The sequence below is a fragment of the Salmo trutta genome, chromosome 33 (genome assembly GCF_901001165.1).
Source record: "Salmo trutta chromosome 33, fSalTru1.1, whole genome shotgun sequence".
Taxonomy (NCBI): Eukaryota; Metazoa; Chordata; class Actinopteri; order Salmoniformes; family Salmonidae; genus Salmo; species Salmo trutta.
This window is the reverse complement of record NC_042989.1, coordinates 10,634,070-10,648,111: the sequence shown is the minus strand read 5'-3', so window position 1 is coordinate 10,648,111 and position 14,042 is coordinate 10,634,070. Positions and strand designations below refer to the sequence as shown.

Here is a 14,042-nt window from a genome sequence, read left to right as displayed (position 1 = left end):
CAAGTTTCGTAACACGGGTCATAAAGGTGTTCTGATAAACAGGAAGTGATTGTTCATCACCTATGTCAGTACATCTTCTATCATGTTACAAATCATGTTACAAATCTTCTATCGTGCTATGCTTCCAACTGAAACTACTACTACAATAGCAGGAAATTGGCTGGCTGGACTAAGCATGAATCATTTTACATTTACATTTAAGTCATTTAGCAGACGCTCTTATCCAGAGCGAGGGATGGGGAGAGACAGAGAGAATCCAAGATCTGGCATATTCAACAGTCCAGTATAGCCATTCTGTGCTGTCAACTAAAACTAATAGTATGGAATTGCTTGGCTGGAACATGTGACTGAATTGAAGAAACTATGCACACATATCATGTTTCCAAGTGCATGCAGAAAACAAATAACGAAAAAGGAAGAACCTCCAGCACTCTGGGGATCATGGATGCTCCACATACAGTACCAGTCAAATGTTTTAACACACCTACTCATTCAAGGGTTTTTCTTTATTTTTACTATTTTCTACATTGTAGAATAATAGTGAAGACATCAAAACTATGAAATGACACATGGAATCATGTAGTAACCAAAAAGTGTTAACAAATCAAAATATATTTATATTTGAGATTCTTCAAATAGCCACCCTTTACCTTGAGGAGCGCTTTGCACACACTTGGCATTCTCTCAACCAGCTTCACCTGGAATGCTTTTCCAGCCTTGAAGGAGTTCCCACATATGCTGAATATTTGTTGGTTTAGCAACCAATATTTTTTGGTTGTTAAATTATTCCATATGTGTTATTTCATAGTGTTGATGTCGTCACTGTTATTCTACAATGTGGAAAATAGTAAAAATAAAAGTTAAAATGGAAAAGCCCTTGAATGAGTAGGTGTCAGAGGAAGGCCCTAAAAATGTACGCTGCTGCTTTACGCTGCTGCTACTCTGTTATTATCTATGCATAGTCACTCTAATAACTCTACCTACATGTACATATTACCTCGACTAACCGGTGCCCCTGCACATTGACTCTGTACCGGTACCCCCTGTATATACAGTAGTCTCGCTATTGTTATTTTACTGCTGCTCTTTTAATTTATTTTTAATATATTTTTTCTTAACTGCATTGTTGGTTAAGGGCTTGTAAGTAAACATTTCACTGTAAGGTCTACCTACACCTGTTGTATTCGGCGCATGTGACAAATAAGATTTGATTTGTGTCCAAACTTTTGACTGGTACTGTACATACAGTATACAACAACTTAATGGACCTCACACCAATGTCCTTTTTTAATAGACATTCATCAGTTTGACAACCCCACCCCCATTTAGACACACATGTTGTCTGTCCCTCTCCAGGAGAAGCTGTCCCTTAGTGATGTGTACACAGAGCTGAAGACAGGGGTCCCCCTTGTCCGTCTGTTAGAGTTAATCTCCAGGGAGAAGCTGCCCAACCCCAGCCGACGCACCCTACGGGTCCACTGCCTGGAGAACAACAGCATCGCTATCAACTTCCTCAAGACTAAGGTACATTCACGATACAGAGTTTAGTGAACTGAAGGATTTAGAAATCCACAAAAATATCTTACACCAGGACACTTCGCATGATAACTAATTCTGCAAGGATCTTTGAGGTTCATTTTTAGGGAAACAGGCCTATGTTTCATGTGAGGTGTCATGGGGTAAGATGTTTTTTTGGTTTTACAGTTCTGTGGTTGTTTCTGAATTGTTGGGGGTATTGTTTTGCCTCTAACAGTAGTTCACATGAACAAGTATGCTTGCTTTTGTTTTGCAATATCAGAAACTAAAATTGGAATATTCCTTCTAGACTAGTCGCTAGCCATATTTATTTGATGTACTCTTGTACCCCTTTTACGATTGTACGTTTTGGATTTCTCCTGAGTAGTTATCAACCAGTACCTGCTGACCTTTCAGATTCGTGTGGATCTGATTGGCCCTGAGAACGTTGTGGATGGAGATCGGACCCTGATCTTGGGCCTGCTGTGGATCATAATCCTACGCTTCCAGATCGGAGCCATCAATCTCGATGAGGTATTTCCCATATAATTTTAAAGAGTAGAACAGGCTTGGAACCTCTGGCCAGAATAGTTACATTTCTATAATACACTACATGACCAAAAGTATGTGGATACCCGCTCGTCGAACATCTCATTCCAAATCATAGGCATTAATATGGAGTTGGTTCCCCCCTTTGCTGATATAACAGACTCTACTCTTCTGGGAAGGCTTTCCGCTAGATGTTGGAACATTGCTGCAGGGACTTGCTTCCATTCAGCCACGAGCATTAGTGAGGTCGGGCACTGATGTTTGGCGATTTAGGCCTGGCTCGAAGTCGGCGTTCCAATTCATCCCAAAGGTGTTCCATGGAGTTGAGGTCAGGGCTCTGTGCAGGCCAGTCAAGTTCTTCCACACCGATCTCGACAAACCATTTATGTTTCAACCTCGCTTTGTGCATGGGGGCATTGTCATGCTGAAACAGCAACGGGCCTTCCCCAAACTGTTGCTGCAAAGTCGGAAGCACAGAATTGTCTAGAATGTCATTGTATGCTGTAGCGTTTAGATTTCCCTTCACTGGAACTAAGGGGCCTAGCCCAAACCATGAAAAACGGCCCCAGACCATTATTCCTCCACCAAACTTTACAGTTGGCACTATGCATTGGTGCAGGTAGCGTTCTCCTGGCATCCGCCAAACCCAGATTCATCCGTCGGACTGCCAGATGGTGAAGCGTGATTCATCACTCCAGAGAACGTGTTTCCACTGCTCCAGAGTCCAATGGCGGCGAGCTTTACACCACTCCAATTGATGCATGACATTGCATGGGGATCTACAGTGGGGGAAAAAAGTATTTGATCCCCTGCTGATTTTGTACGTTTGCCCACTGACAAAGAAAGGATCTGTGTATAATTTTAATGGTAGGTTTATTTGACCAGTGAGAGACAGAATAACAACAAAAGTATCCTGAAAAACGCATGTCAAAAATGTTATAAATTGATTTGCATTTTAATGAGGGAAATAAGTATTTGACCCCCTCTCAATCAGAAAGATTTCTGGCTCCCAGGTGTCTTTTATACAGGTAACGAGCTGAGATTAGGAGCACACTCTTAAAGGGAGTGCTCCTAATCTCAGCTTGTTACCTGTATAAAAGACACCTGTCCACAGAAGCAATCAATCAATCAGATTACAAACTCTCCACCATGGCCAAGACCAAAGAGCTCTCCAAGGATGTCAGGGACAAGATTGTAGACCTACACAAGGCTGGAATGGGCTACAAGACCATCTCCAAGCAGCTTGGTGAGAAGGTGACAACATTTGGTGCGATTATTCGCAAATGGAAGAAACACAAAAGAACTGTCAATATACCTCGGCCTGGGGCTCCATGCAAGATCTCACCTCGTGGAGTTGCAATGATCATGAGAACGGTGAGGAATCAGCCCAGAACTATACAGGAGGATCTTGTCAATCATCTCAAGGCAGCTGGGACCATAGTCACCAAGAAAACAATTGGTAACACACTACGCCGTGAAGGACTGAAATCCTGCAGCGCCCGCAAGGTCTCCCTGCTCAAGAATACATATACATGCCCGTCTGAAGTTTGCAAATTAACATCTGAATGACTCAGAGGACAACTGGTGAAAGTGTTGTGGTCAGTTGGTATTGTACGGTCCCGTGTGGCTCAGTTGGTAGAGCGTGGTGTTTGCAACGCCAGGGTTGTGGGTTCGATTCCCATGGGGGACCAGTACGGGAAAAAAATGTTTATGAAATGTATGCATTCACTACTGTAAGTCGCTCTGGATAAGAGCGTCTGCTAAAATTACTAAAATGTAAAAATGTCAGATAAGACCAAAATGGAGCTCTTTGGCATCAACTCAACTCGCCGTGTTTGGAGGAGGAGAAATGCTGCCTATGACCCCAAGGACACCATCTCCACTGTCAAACATGGAGGTGGAAACATTATGCTTTGGGGGTGTTTTTCTGCTAAGGGAACAGGACAACTTCACCGCATCAAAGGGACGATGGACGGGGCCATGTGCCGTCAAATCTTGAGTGAGAACCTCCTTCCCTCAGCCAGGGCATTGAAAATGGGTCATGGATGGGTATTCCAGCATGACAATGAACCAAAACACACGGCCAAGGCAACAAAGGAGTGGCTCAAGAAGAAGCACATTAAGGTCCTCGAGTGGCCTAGCCAGTCTCCAGACCTTAATCCCATAGAAAATCTGTGGAGGGAGCTGAAGGTTCGAGTTGCCAAACGTCAGCCTCGAAACCTTAATGACTTGGAGAAGATCTGCAAAGAGGAGTGGGACAAAATCTCTCCTGAGATGTGTGCAAACCTGGTGGCCAACTACAAGAAATGTCTGACCTCTGTGATTGCCAACAAGGGTTTTGCCACCAAGTACTAAGTCATGTTTTGCAGAAGGGTCAAATACTTATTTCCCTCATTAAAATGCAAATAATTTTATAACATTTTTGACATGCGTTTTTCTGGATTCTTTTGTTGTTATTCTGTCTCTCACTGTTCAAATAAACCTACCATTAAAAGTATAGACTGATCATTTCTTTGTAAGTGGGAAAACGTACAAAATCAGCAGGGGATCAAATACTTTTTTTCCCACTGTAAGGCTTGTGTTGGGCAGCTCGGCGATGGAAACCCATTTCATGAAGCTCTAAGCGAACAGTTATTGTGCTGACGTTGCTTCCAGAGGCAGTTTGGAACTCGGTAGTGAGTGTTGCAACCGAGGACAGACGATTTTTACGCGCTGTGTGCTTCAACACTTTGCAGTCTCAGTCTGTGACCTTGTTTGGCCTACCACAATAACAGCACTTACAGTTAACCGGCGCAGCTCTAGCAGGACAGACATTTGACGAACTGACTGGTTGGAAAGGTGGCATTCTATGACGGTGCCACGTTGAAAGTCACTGAGCTCTTCAGTAAGGCCATTCTACTGCCAATATTTGTCTATGGAGATTGCATGTCTGTGTGCTTTATTTTATACACCTGTCGGCAACGGGTGTGGCTGAAATAGCCAAATCCACTATTTGAATGGGTGTCCACATACTTTTGTATATATAGTGTATATATAGCCTCTGTTCTGGGCGTGACCTGGGATACACCTCACTGAATGAATAGAGATTATACACTGAGTGTACAGAACATTAAGGACACCTGATCTTTCCATGACATAGACTGACCAGATGAATTTAGGCGAATCCAGGTGAAAGCTATGATCCCTTATTGATGTCACTTGTTAAATCCACTTCAATCCGTGTAGATGAAGGGGAGGGGATAAGTTAAACAATTCTTTTTAAGCCTTGAGACAATTGAGATATGGAATGTGTATGTGCCATTCAGAGGGTGAATGGACAAGACAGAAGATTTAAGTGCCTTTGAACAGGGTATGGTAGTAGGTACCAGTTGCAGTAGTTTGTTTCAAGAACTTCAACGCTGCTGGGTTTTTCACGCTCAACAGTTTCCCGTGCGTATCAAGAATGGTCCACCACCCAAAGGACATCCAGCCAACTTGACACAACTGTGGGAAGCATTGGAGTCAACATGGGCCAGCATCCCTGTGGAATGCTTTCGACACCTTGTAGAGTCCATGTCCCAACGAATTGAGGTTGTTCAGAAGGCAAAAGGGGGTGGGTACAATTCAATATTAGGAAGGTGTCCTTAATGTTTTGTACACTCAGTGTATACTGTATTATATGTCATACTATATTTGAAATCTGAACTTCATGTGGCTCAAAGAAATGTGAAAATGTTAATTAAAATTACAAGATGTGATACAGTGTATATTGTTCTCATCAAGTAAGTGCCAAAGGTCAAGCATAACCTCTTGGATTAAAAAACAAGAAGTAATACAGAGTTTTCTTTAAAGTAAGTGCCAGAAGTGCAGACTGCATACTATGTCTGGTCTACCGGTTTCAGGCAAGTGGTGGTGCCAGCAACGCCCGTCGTTCTGCCAGGGAAGCTCTTCTGATCTGGTGCCAGCGTAAGACAGCAGGATACTCCAACGTCAATGTGCAGGACTTCTCAGGAAGCTGGAGGAATGGGCTGGCATTCAACGCCCTCATTCATGCCCACCGGTACAGAGCAGCAAGGGGAAAATGGCAGGATAGTTCCCGAGGGGCAGTTTCTTAGATTCAGATTAAGCCTATTTTAATGGAGAATCTCCATTTTAAAAGTGATTTCTAATCATCCAGAAGTACATTTGCTTAATCTGGGTCTGAGAACCCCCCCTAGGAGTTTACAGATGTATAGTTTTTGTTCATGAATTTACTGTACCCATCATATTTTTTGAATGGAAAAACATTTTGTCGCAGACCTGACCTGTTTGATTATAATCGTCTGCGTGAGGAGGACCCTAAGAGGAACCTGGGCCATGCCTTCTCTCTGGCCGAGAATGAGTTTGGCATCCTCCAGCTGCTGGATGTGGAGGACATCGATGTTAAACACCCAGATGAGAAGTCTGTCATGACCTACGTCTCGCTCTACTACCACTACTTCTCTAAGATGAAGCAGGGACAGACCATCCAGAAGAGACTGGCCAAGGTCAGTAGAATCAGAATTCAAAAACTTTGTTACTAGGAATTTCTCTTGATGATGTACTTAGAAGCATCCATAGTCCTAATCCATCCTGTCTATGGTTATCTATAGTAAGATGTGTGAGGAAAGCATATCCTTGTCTCATATCCACGTCAGATCTAGTCAGGGATGGGCCCGCCTGGCCTGGTGGCTCAGTTGGGATGAAGATAACATCCATTCTCTCTTCAATGTTGACAAAACAATAGGCGAAGCCACTGTGCAGTGTACACAACACGCGCACACAACACGCGCACACACACACCACATTAACATATCCAGACCTAGGATTCAGGTGCCCTCTGTAGGCCATTAGTTGAACTGCACCTCTCCTAATCTTGAATGTACTGTCATTTCTAAATAAAGGCAACGCCTCCTCTGACTGACCTGTGGATTAGGCCGGGGATTTCGCTGTGGAGCAATGGGAGGACGGGTGGTGCTACTGCTAGAGCTAATCAGATCAGTACAAACACCGATCCTGTAATGCAGACCAATGACTGTCCGTTGTGGGGAGAAAGACACTGAGACGCACTGTAGCCGGAAGCTAGGGGCATAACCTGAGTTTAACCTACTACTCACTGACTGACAACTCCTGCAAGATTGGGCCCAGCCAGCAGGACTGACAAAGTGGAAGGAAGGGCTTAATCTGACCCAGTCAGTGAGAGAGACCGTGCAGTTAGTTACTCTGTAGTGGATCTGAGGTAGAGAGAGAGAGAGAGAGACAGGGAGCTCTGTCGGAAGGACAGTACGCTAGCGTCGGTTATGTTAGCACAGTGGCCAGAGTGACCTGAGCCACATGGAGAGCTGCAGCAGGACTAAGTGGAGAGCTGTTTGTTTTGAATGTACTGAGCCTGAGGACTGAGCCAAGCTGGGTGACACATCATCATCCTCTCATCGCCGCCACCATGCGAACACGTGGAAACAGACACAGCAACGTGTTTCTGCAGTGCTGAGGGGGAGAGTGAGAGTCTCTGTGGTGTGATCATAAAGGTGTATTACAGTACAGTAAATGATGACTGGCAGGTTGCGTGGGGGATAAGGCGGCAGTGAGAACTAGACACTATGATAATTTACAAAGAGCAGTGGGGCTGACAGGCATAACATGTCCTTCGGTGGCAGTTTGAGTAACCAATGGTTTAGATGGCAACACAGGAGGGAGTCCACCATTGGACTCCAAATGGGGAAACTGAGCAAGGTGTGTACTGGTCTAGTGTGTATGTACAGGTGTAGTGCGTGTGTATGTAGCCCACCGGTGTAATGTGTATGTACTGGTGTAGTGAGCAAGGTGTGTAGCTATGCCTGGACTTAGTTTGGCTTAGAGATCTAGCCATCTGCACTGTCGGTTTCCCACAAAGACAAAAATGTGTTTGAGAAAGCCCTCACTGCTGAATTTCTGAATGCCAATAAATGGCTATATGACAATAAACTTTCTCTTCACCTTGGAAAAACAGAGTCCATCTTGTTCGGATCCAAAGTGAAACTGAGGAAATCCCCAGATTTTAAGGTGGTAGTAGGTGACATAGTAGTCGCAGAAAAATACTCGTTTAAGTACCTTGGATGTGTGCTAGATAACCATCTGACAAGGGAGAGCTTGGCACAAAATGTTATCGCCAAAGTGAACCATAAAATTAGGTTCCTGGCTAGAACCTCCAAATATCTGGATAAGAATGCAATGGGGGCATTGTCAGGGGCTCGTGTTCAGTGCCACTTTGACCATGCGTGCTCTTCCTGGTACAATAGTGCCCCCAAAATAATACAAAATAAATGACAGACATCTCAGAACAAATTAGGATTATTCTTAAACTTCCAGCAGTTAAGCATCTTGACCATTCCCACTTTGAAAGTGGTAGGGGGAAAGAAACTTTTTTTTATACTCCGCTGCCTTTCTTTGGAATATTCTTCTGAAAAATGTGAAATTTATAACCCCCATAGGTAGTTTCAAGTTCTCACTGAAAAGAATAATTAAATAGTAGCATGTCTCAAAAGTGGGTCATAAGATTATAGTATGTGGCTGAGAAGGGAAATGCCCGGGATAGCATTTGGTCTGCCTTTTGGTGCCTGTTGTTTATCATATTGTGATTGTCTTGAATATATTAGGGATTGATTGTTTTATATATTAATGGTGTGTGAGACAAGGGAGATGTACCTGTCCATAGTTGTTTATTAGGAAAGGGAATTGTACTAATTATCTGATGTTATGAATCAAACAACAATTTGGTCTGTCATTGTCTGTTGCCACTACTATTGCCACTTAACTTAGTTGCATTTCCCCTTCCCTCTTCAAAAGGACCACAATTGAAATAAGCTTTTAAGCTTTATTGTGTTATCTTGATGATTTTTCTTAAATTGTATGTGGAGGCGTCACAGGCGAGCGCCCTTATGTATGAATTGTTTTATTTTTTGTTGTAAAATAAATTCAATCAACCTTAACCCTTTAAAACTCTGTTTGCAACTGCAGTGTATGTAGTAAACATTGTTTGACATCATTGAATAGAGAATAAAGAATGACTGATTGCTCCCAAGCAGCCACAAACTCTAAATTATGCAGAATGCACAGTACCCTCTAGCCTTCAGATTGAATGAAATTATATGAACTTTATTTCAATATGTCTTCATTATCTATAGGAGGTTCTACTGTATGTTTCATCTGTATCTTTCTGATTTGTTAGTTTAATAACTCCCTCTCTTCTTCCAGATCGTGGGTCTCCTGAAGGAGCTAGATGATCAGAAGATCCTGTATGAGAGAATGGTGTCTGACCTCCTGCGGTGGATCAAGACCAAAGTGGTGGAGCTCAACGATCGCTCCTTTCCCAACTCCCTGAGGGACATGCAGCAGCTGGTGGCCTCCTTCAAGACCTACCGCACCATGGAGAAACCCCCCAAGTACCAGGAGCGAGGGGCCATCGAGGAAAACTTCTTCAGCCTGCGCACCAAGCTCATAGCCAACAACCAGTGGGCCTATGTTCCCCCAGAAGGAAAGACCCTGGGGGACATCGAGAAGAACTGGGCCTTACTAGAGCGGGCGGAGCATGAGAGAGAGGACGCCCTCCAGAGGGCGCTGCTAAGGCTGGAGCAACTGGAGCAGCTGGCCCAGAAGTTTGGCAGGAAGGTAATGTTTTTTGTTTTGTAACTTATTTTTTATTATTAGGTGTTATTAGGTTTATCATTGAGGCCCACTTCGGAAATAAGTGTTTTATTTAATAATAATGCTTGCATGTCTTGGTCTTTGGTTACACTTTCTATAAAGCACATGCATATAATGCTCTATAACATCCTTTATAATGCCTTATAGTACACTTATAATGGGTTATGACACTGACTAAAATTAAATTCCATCCATTCAGGCAGGGCTGAGGGAGGGCTATCTGGAGGACACAGCCCAGCTGATCAGCAGACAGGACCTGAGGGGGTTAAACAGCTTGGAGGAGGCCCAGGCTGCAGCCCGGAGACTGGAGGCCCTGGGGACAGACACCCTGGCTAGGGAGCCTCGCTTCAGAGCCATCAGCGACATGGCAGCTGTCATCGAGAAAGGGAACTACCACAGCAAGGCCCAAGTCATCCGGAGGTAAGGCTTATAACTAAATGACCACGGCAAGGCCCAAGTCATCCGGAGGTAAGGCTTATAACTAAATGACCACGGCAAGGCCCAAGTCATCCGGAGGTAAGGCTTATAACTAAATGACCACGGCAAGGCCCAAGTCACCTGGAGACTAGCAGTTGGCGTTGGCTAATGGGGATCCTAATAAATCAAATCAAAGTCACCTGGAGGTAAGGCTTAGAACTAAATGACTACAGCAAGACTCAAGTCATCCGGAAGTACAGTAAGATTCAGTGCTGTAAGACAGTGAATGTAAATACTTAGTAAATACACCAACAATCAGTATGTTTGTTTCCCATTGGTCCAAATAATTAATCAAAACTGAAATAAAGCCTACATGATTGAATAGGAACAGAGAGCATGTAGGAAGCATACCTGCACTGGTGTTTTCCGTCCGTTGTTTCAGAGAGGTGAGCATCACAAAGCGCTGGAAAGACATCCTGGTTCAGTTGCAGCAGAAGAGAGAGCAGCTGGGGGACATTGTGAACACACTGAGTGTCCTCAGGGACATCGAACTGGTTGCCCAGGAGCTCCGAGATCTACAGGTACACAACTAATGGGCAGCAAACAACACAGTATAATGTGTAACAGTATTACGCTTAATGCTTCATCCTTCAATTTTCATACTTAATGTAGGTTTTAGCAGGGTCCTCTGACATTGGGAAGCAGCTCCCGGAGGTGGAGGCCCTGCTTCAGAAACAGGACCTGCTGGAAACCCAGATCTCTGCTCATGGAGAGACTCTGAGTGCCATCAGTAACAATGCCTTAAAGGGGACACACCGAGTTGCACAGCAGATCCAGACCAGGGTCAAATCACTCAATGCTCAGTACAACTCTCTGGTGGCCCTTAGTAAGAACAGGTGAGCACACACAGGACAACTTAGGCCCACATTTAATACATTATAGATAACGGCAAACCCCAGGTTTATTTATACAACTATTTTAAGTATAAGTGTGGTTGTACCTTAGTAATGACAATATTTGTGTGAGAAACGGCTTCATGGTGTGTTTGTGCCGGTGTTGTGCCGAAAATCTCCCCCCTGACAGAATTCCCCCACCCCCTTCGCGTTCTTCATTGCTGCGACTTGCTTGCGAGTTGAGATTTCTGCTCTTCACTCCGTTGTCAATTTAGCCTACATTCCACTGATCTAAGTAGCAGAAAGCATTTTTCGGTTTGGCTATTTGTTTCAAGTGTATGTGGTGGTTGTAGCTTGTATGGCGCCCTGGGCGAACCCCCCCTTCAGCGCCCGCCCCCGGCAAGATGACGCCCTGGGGGAACCCCCCCTTCAGCGCCCGCCCCCGGCAAGGTGACGCCCTGGGCGAACCCCCCCTTCAGCGCCCGCCACCCCGGCAAGGTGACGCCCTGGGCGAACCCCCCCTTCAGCGCCCGCCCCCGGCAAGGTGACGCCCTGGGCGAACCCCCCCTTCAGCGCCCGCCCCCGGCAAGATGACGCCCTGGGCGAACCCCCCTTTCTGCGCCCGCCCCCGGCAAGATGACGCCCTGGGCAAACCCCCCCCCCTTCAGCGCCCGCCCCCGGCAAGATGACGCCCTGGGCGAACCCCCCCCCCTTCAGCGCCCGCCCCCGGCAAGATGACGCCCTGGGCGAACCCCCCCTTCTGCGCCCGCCCCCGGCAAGATGACGCCCTGGGCGAACCCCCCCTTCAGCGCCCGCCCCCGGCAAGGTGACGCCCTGGGCGAACCCCCCTTCAGCGCCCGCCACCCCGGCAAGGTGACGCCCTGGGCGAACCCCCCCTTCAGCGCCCGCCACCCCGGCAAGGTGACGCCCTGGGCGAACCCCCCCTTCAGCGCCCGCCCCCGGCAAGATGACACCCTGGGCGAACCCCCCCCCTTCAGCGCCCGCCCCCGGCAAGATGACGCCCTGGGCGGCTGCCCATGTCGCACGTACCTAAATCCGCTACTGATTTTGTATTAGTCTATAAATAAATCTCTTTGCCAAAATTTGTCATCTCTCCCATGTCTTATTCAACTAGTATTTTTGAAAGTGTAAGGATAATAATTCAGCCATAGTTGTTCTGAAATGTTTATTGCTTGCCAACGTTTTTATTTATTTTTTCTAATCAAATTTTATTAGTCACATGCGCCAAATACAACAGGTGTAGACCTACCAGTGAAATGCTTACTTAAGAGCTCCTAACCAACAGTGCAGTTTCAAAAAATACGGATAAGATTAAGAGATAAAAGTATCATGTAATTAAAGCGCATCAGTAAAAAATAACAATATATACAGGGGGGTGCCGGTTAGTTGAGATTTTACTCCCTCTATGTTTAATATAACACACATACATGAATTATTCATTTCGGCTGCCTATCCTGATGTGAAGTTTGTTCTATAGAAAGTATCTGACTCTGATGTGTGTCACAAAGTATTTGACTCTTGCCACAAAATTAAGGAAATTAGAAGGGGGGGATTCTGACCACTAGCGGTTCTGGGGGGGTAACTGGCCCCTCTAACAGTACAACTGGCCCCAGCTTGGCCCCCCCAGTTGAAATGGTCTAGAACCGCCATTGATTCTGACGGGGAGATTTTCGGCACAACAACGGCAAACCGTGCCAATATATCCGCCAAACATTGGTTTCGAGGGCATTATAATTTTTATACAACGGGTTACCAACATATTCAAATAATGATTGACATATTTTCATTAAAAACGTTATTTTGATTAATTTATTCATATTATTTAATCCTTCCACAAGATAGTCCCTAAACAAATCTAGGGTTGCTACCCAAGCCAGCTATTCGTTGGTTCGGTTGCCAGAGAAGCGACTCGGTCTTTCAGTCTTTTTATTCTGTATCTATGGACGCGACCTAGTCGTTTTGTTCTAAATGTTCCATTGATAAAATCAACGTTCTTATCCCTTGCTTGCTAGCTAGCCAACCACGGCTAACTTACAGTCACATCAAACAGTGCAGACAGAATAACAACAGTAGCTGCATTTGTTTAAGTTGTTTTCTAGTGACATTTATCTGGATACATGCATAACAATGAGTTAAAGAGGCACTCTTGTTGGAGATCGAATTTGAATATTGAAACAATGTTGCGAATGTCAGACAGACAGCAAGGTTTATACAAGTCTCCGCTGTTGAAAACGAAATGTTAGTCTAAAAGAAATGTGAGATAATGTCTAGATGCTTTTTATAGTGGAGATCAAGTTTATAACTTCCCTGGCTGGGCTGATGAGACAGTGGATTGCGCAATCAGATGGAACAGAGTCAATAGGCATTTTAACTTAATAGATTTAGCAAATTGTCATTTGTGGAATAGGCTGGAATGCGCTTCTAACCAATCAGCATTCAGGATTAGACCCACCCGTTGTACAATTAAGCAATAAGGCCTGAGAGGGTGTGGTATATGGCATGTATACAACGGCTTAAAGGCCGCTCTATTGTGCATAAATGTATTTTGTCCCCCCACACAAATGCGATCTCGACACGCAGGTTAAAATATGAAAACAACTCTGAACCAATTATATTAATTTGGGGACAGGTCGAAAAGCATGAAACACAAACAGCCTTCCCCGTAGCTCAGTTGGTAGAGCATGGTGTTTGCAACACCAGGGTTGTGGGTTCGATTCCCACGGGGGGCCAAGTACGAAGAAAAAAAAATGTATGAAATGTATGCATTCACTACTGTAAGTCGCTCTGGATAAGAGCGTCTGCTAAATGACTAAAATGTAAATGTAAAATGTGAATTTATGGCAATTTAGCTAGCTAGTTTGCACTTGCTAGCTAATTTGTCCTATTTAGCTTGCTTGTTGTTGCTAGATAATTTGTCCTGGGATATAAACATTGAGTTGTTATTTTACCTGAAATGCACAAGGTCCT

General features: G+C 44.8%; 1 protein-coding gene across 2 annotated transcripts in view; it reads left to right on the top strand.

Moving 5' to 3' along the window:
* The window catches only part of sptbn5 (spectrin, beta, non-erythrocytic 5), a 67,732-nt gene that overhangs the window by 7,559 nt on the left and 46,131 nt on the right, over positions 1-14,042 (top strand). For both annotated transcript variants that reach the window (XM_029729765.1, XM_029729766.1), the window contains 8 exons: positions 1,357-1,524; positions 1,933-2,049; positions 5,946-6,103; positions 6,341-6,569; positions 9,295-9,708; positions 9,944-10,164; positions 10,604-10,742; positions 10,834-11,057. In XM_029729765.1, the coding sequence (XP_029585625.1) occupies positions 1,357-1,524; positions 1,933-2,049; positions 5,946-6,103; positions 6,341-6,569; positions 9,295-9,708; positions 9,944-10,164; positions 10,604-10,742; positions 10,834-11,057 (1,670 nt within the window). The remainder of the gene's footprint in view (positions 1-1,356; positions 1,525-1,932; positions 2,050-5,945; positions 6,104-6,340; positions 6,570-9,294; positions 9,709-9,943; positions 10,165-10,603; positions 10,743-10,833; positions 11,058-14,042) is intronic.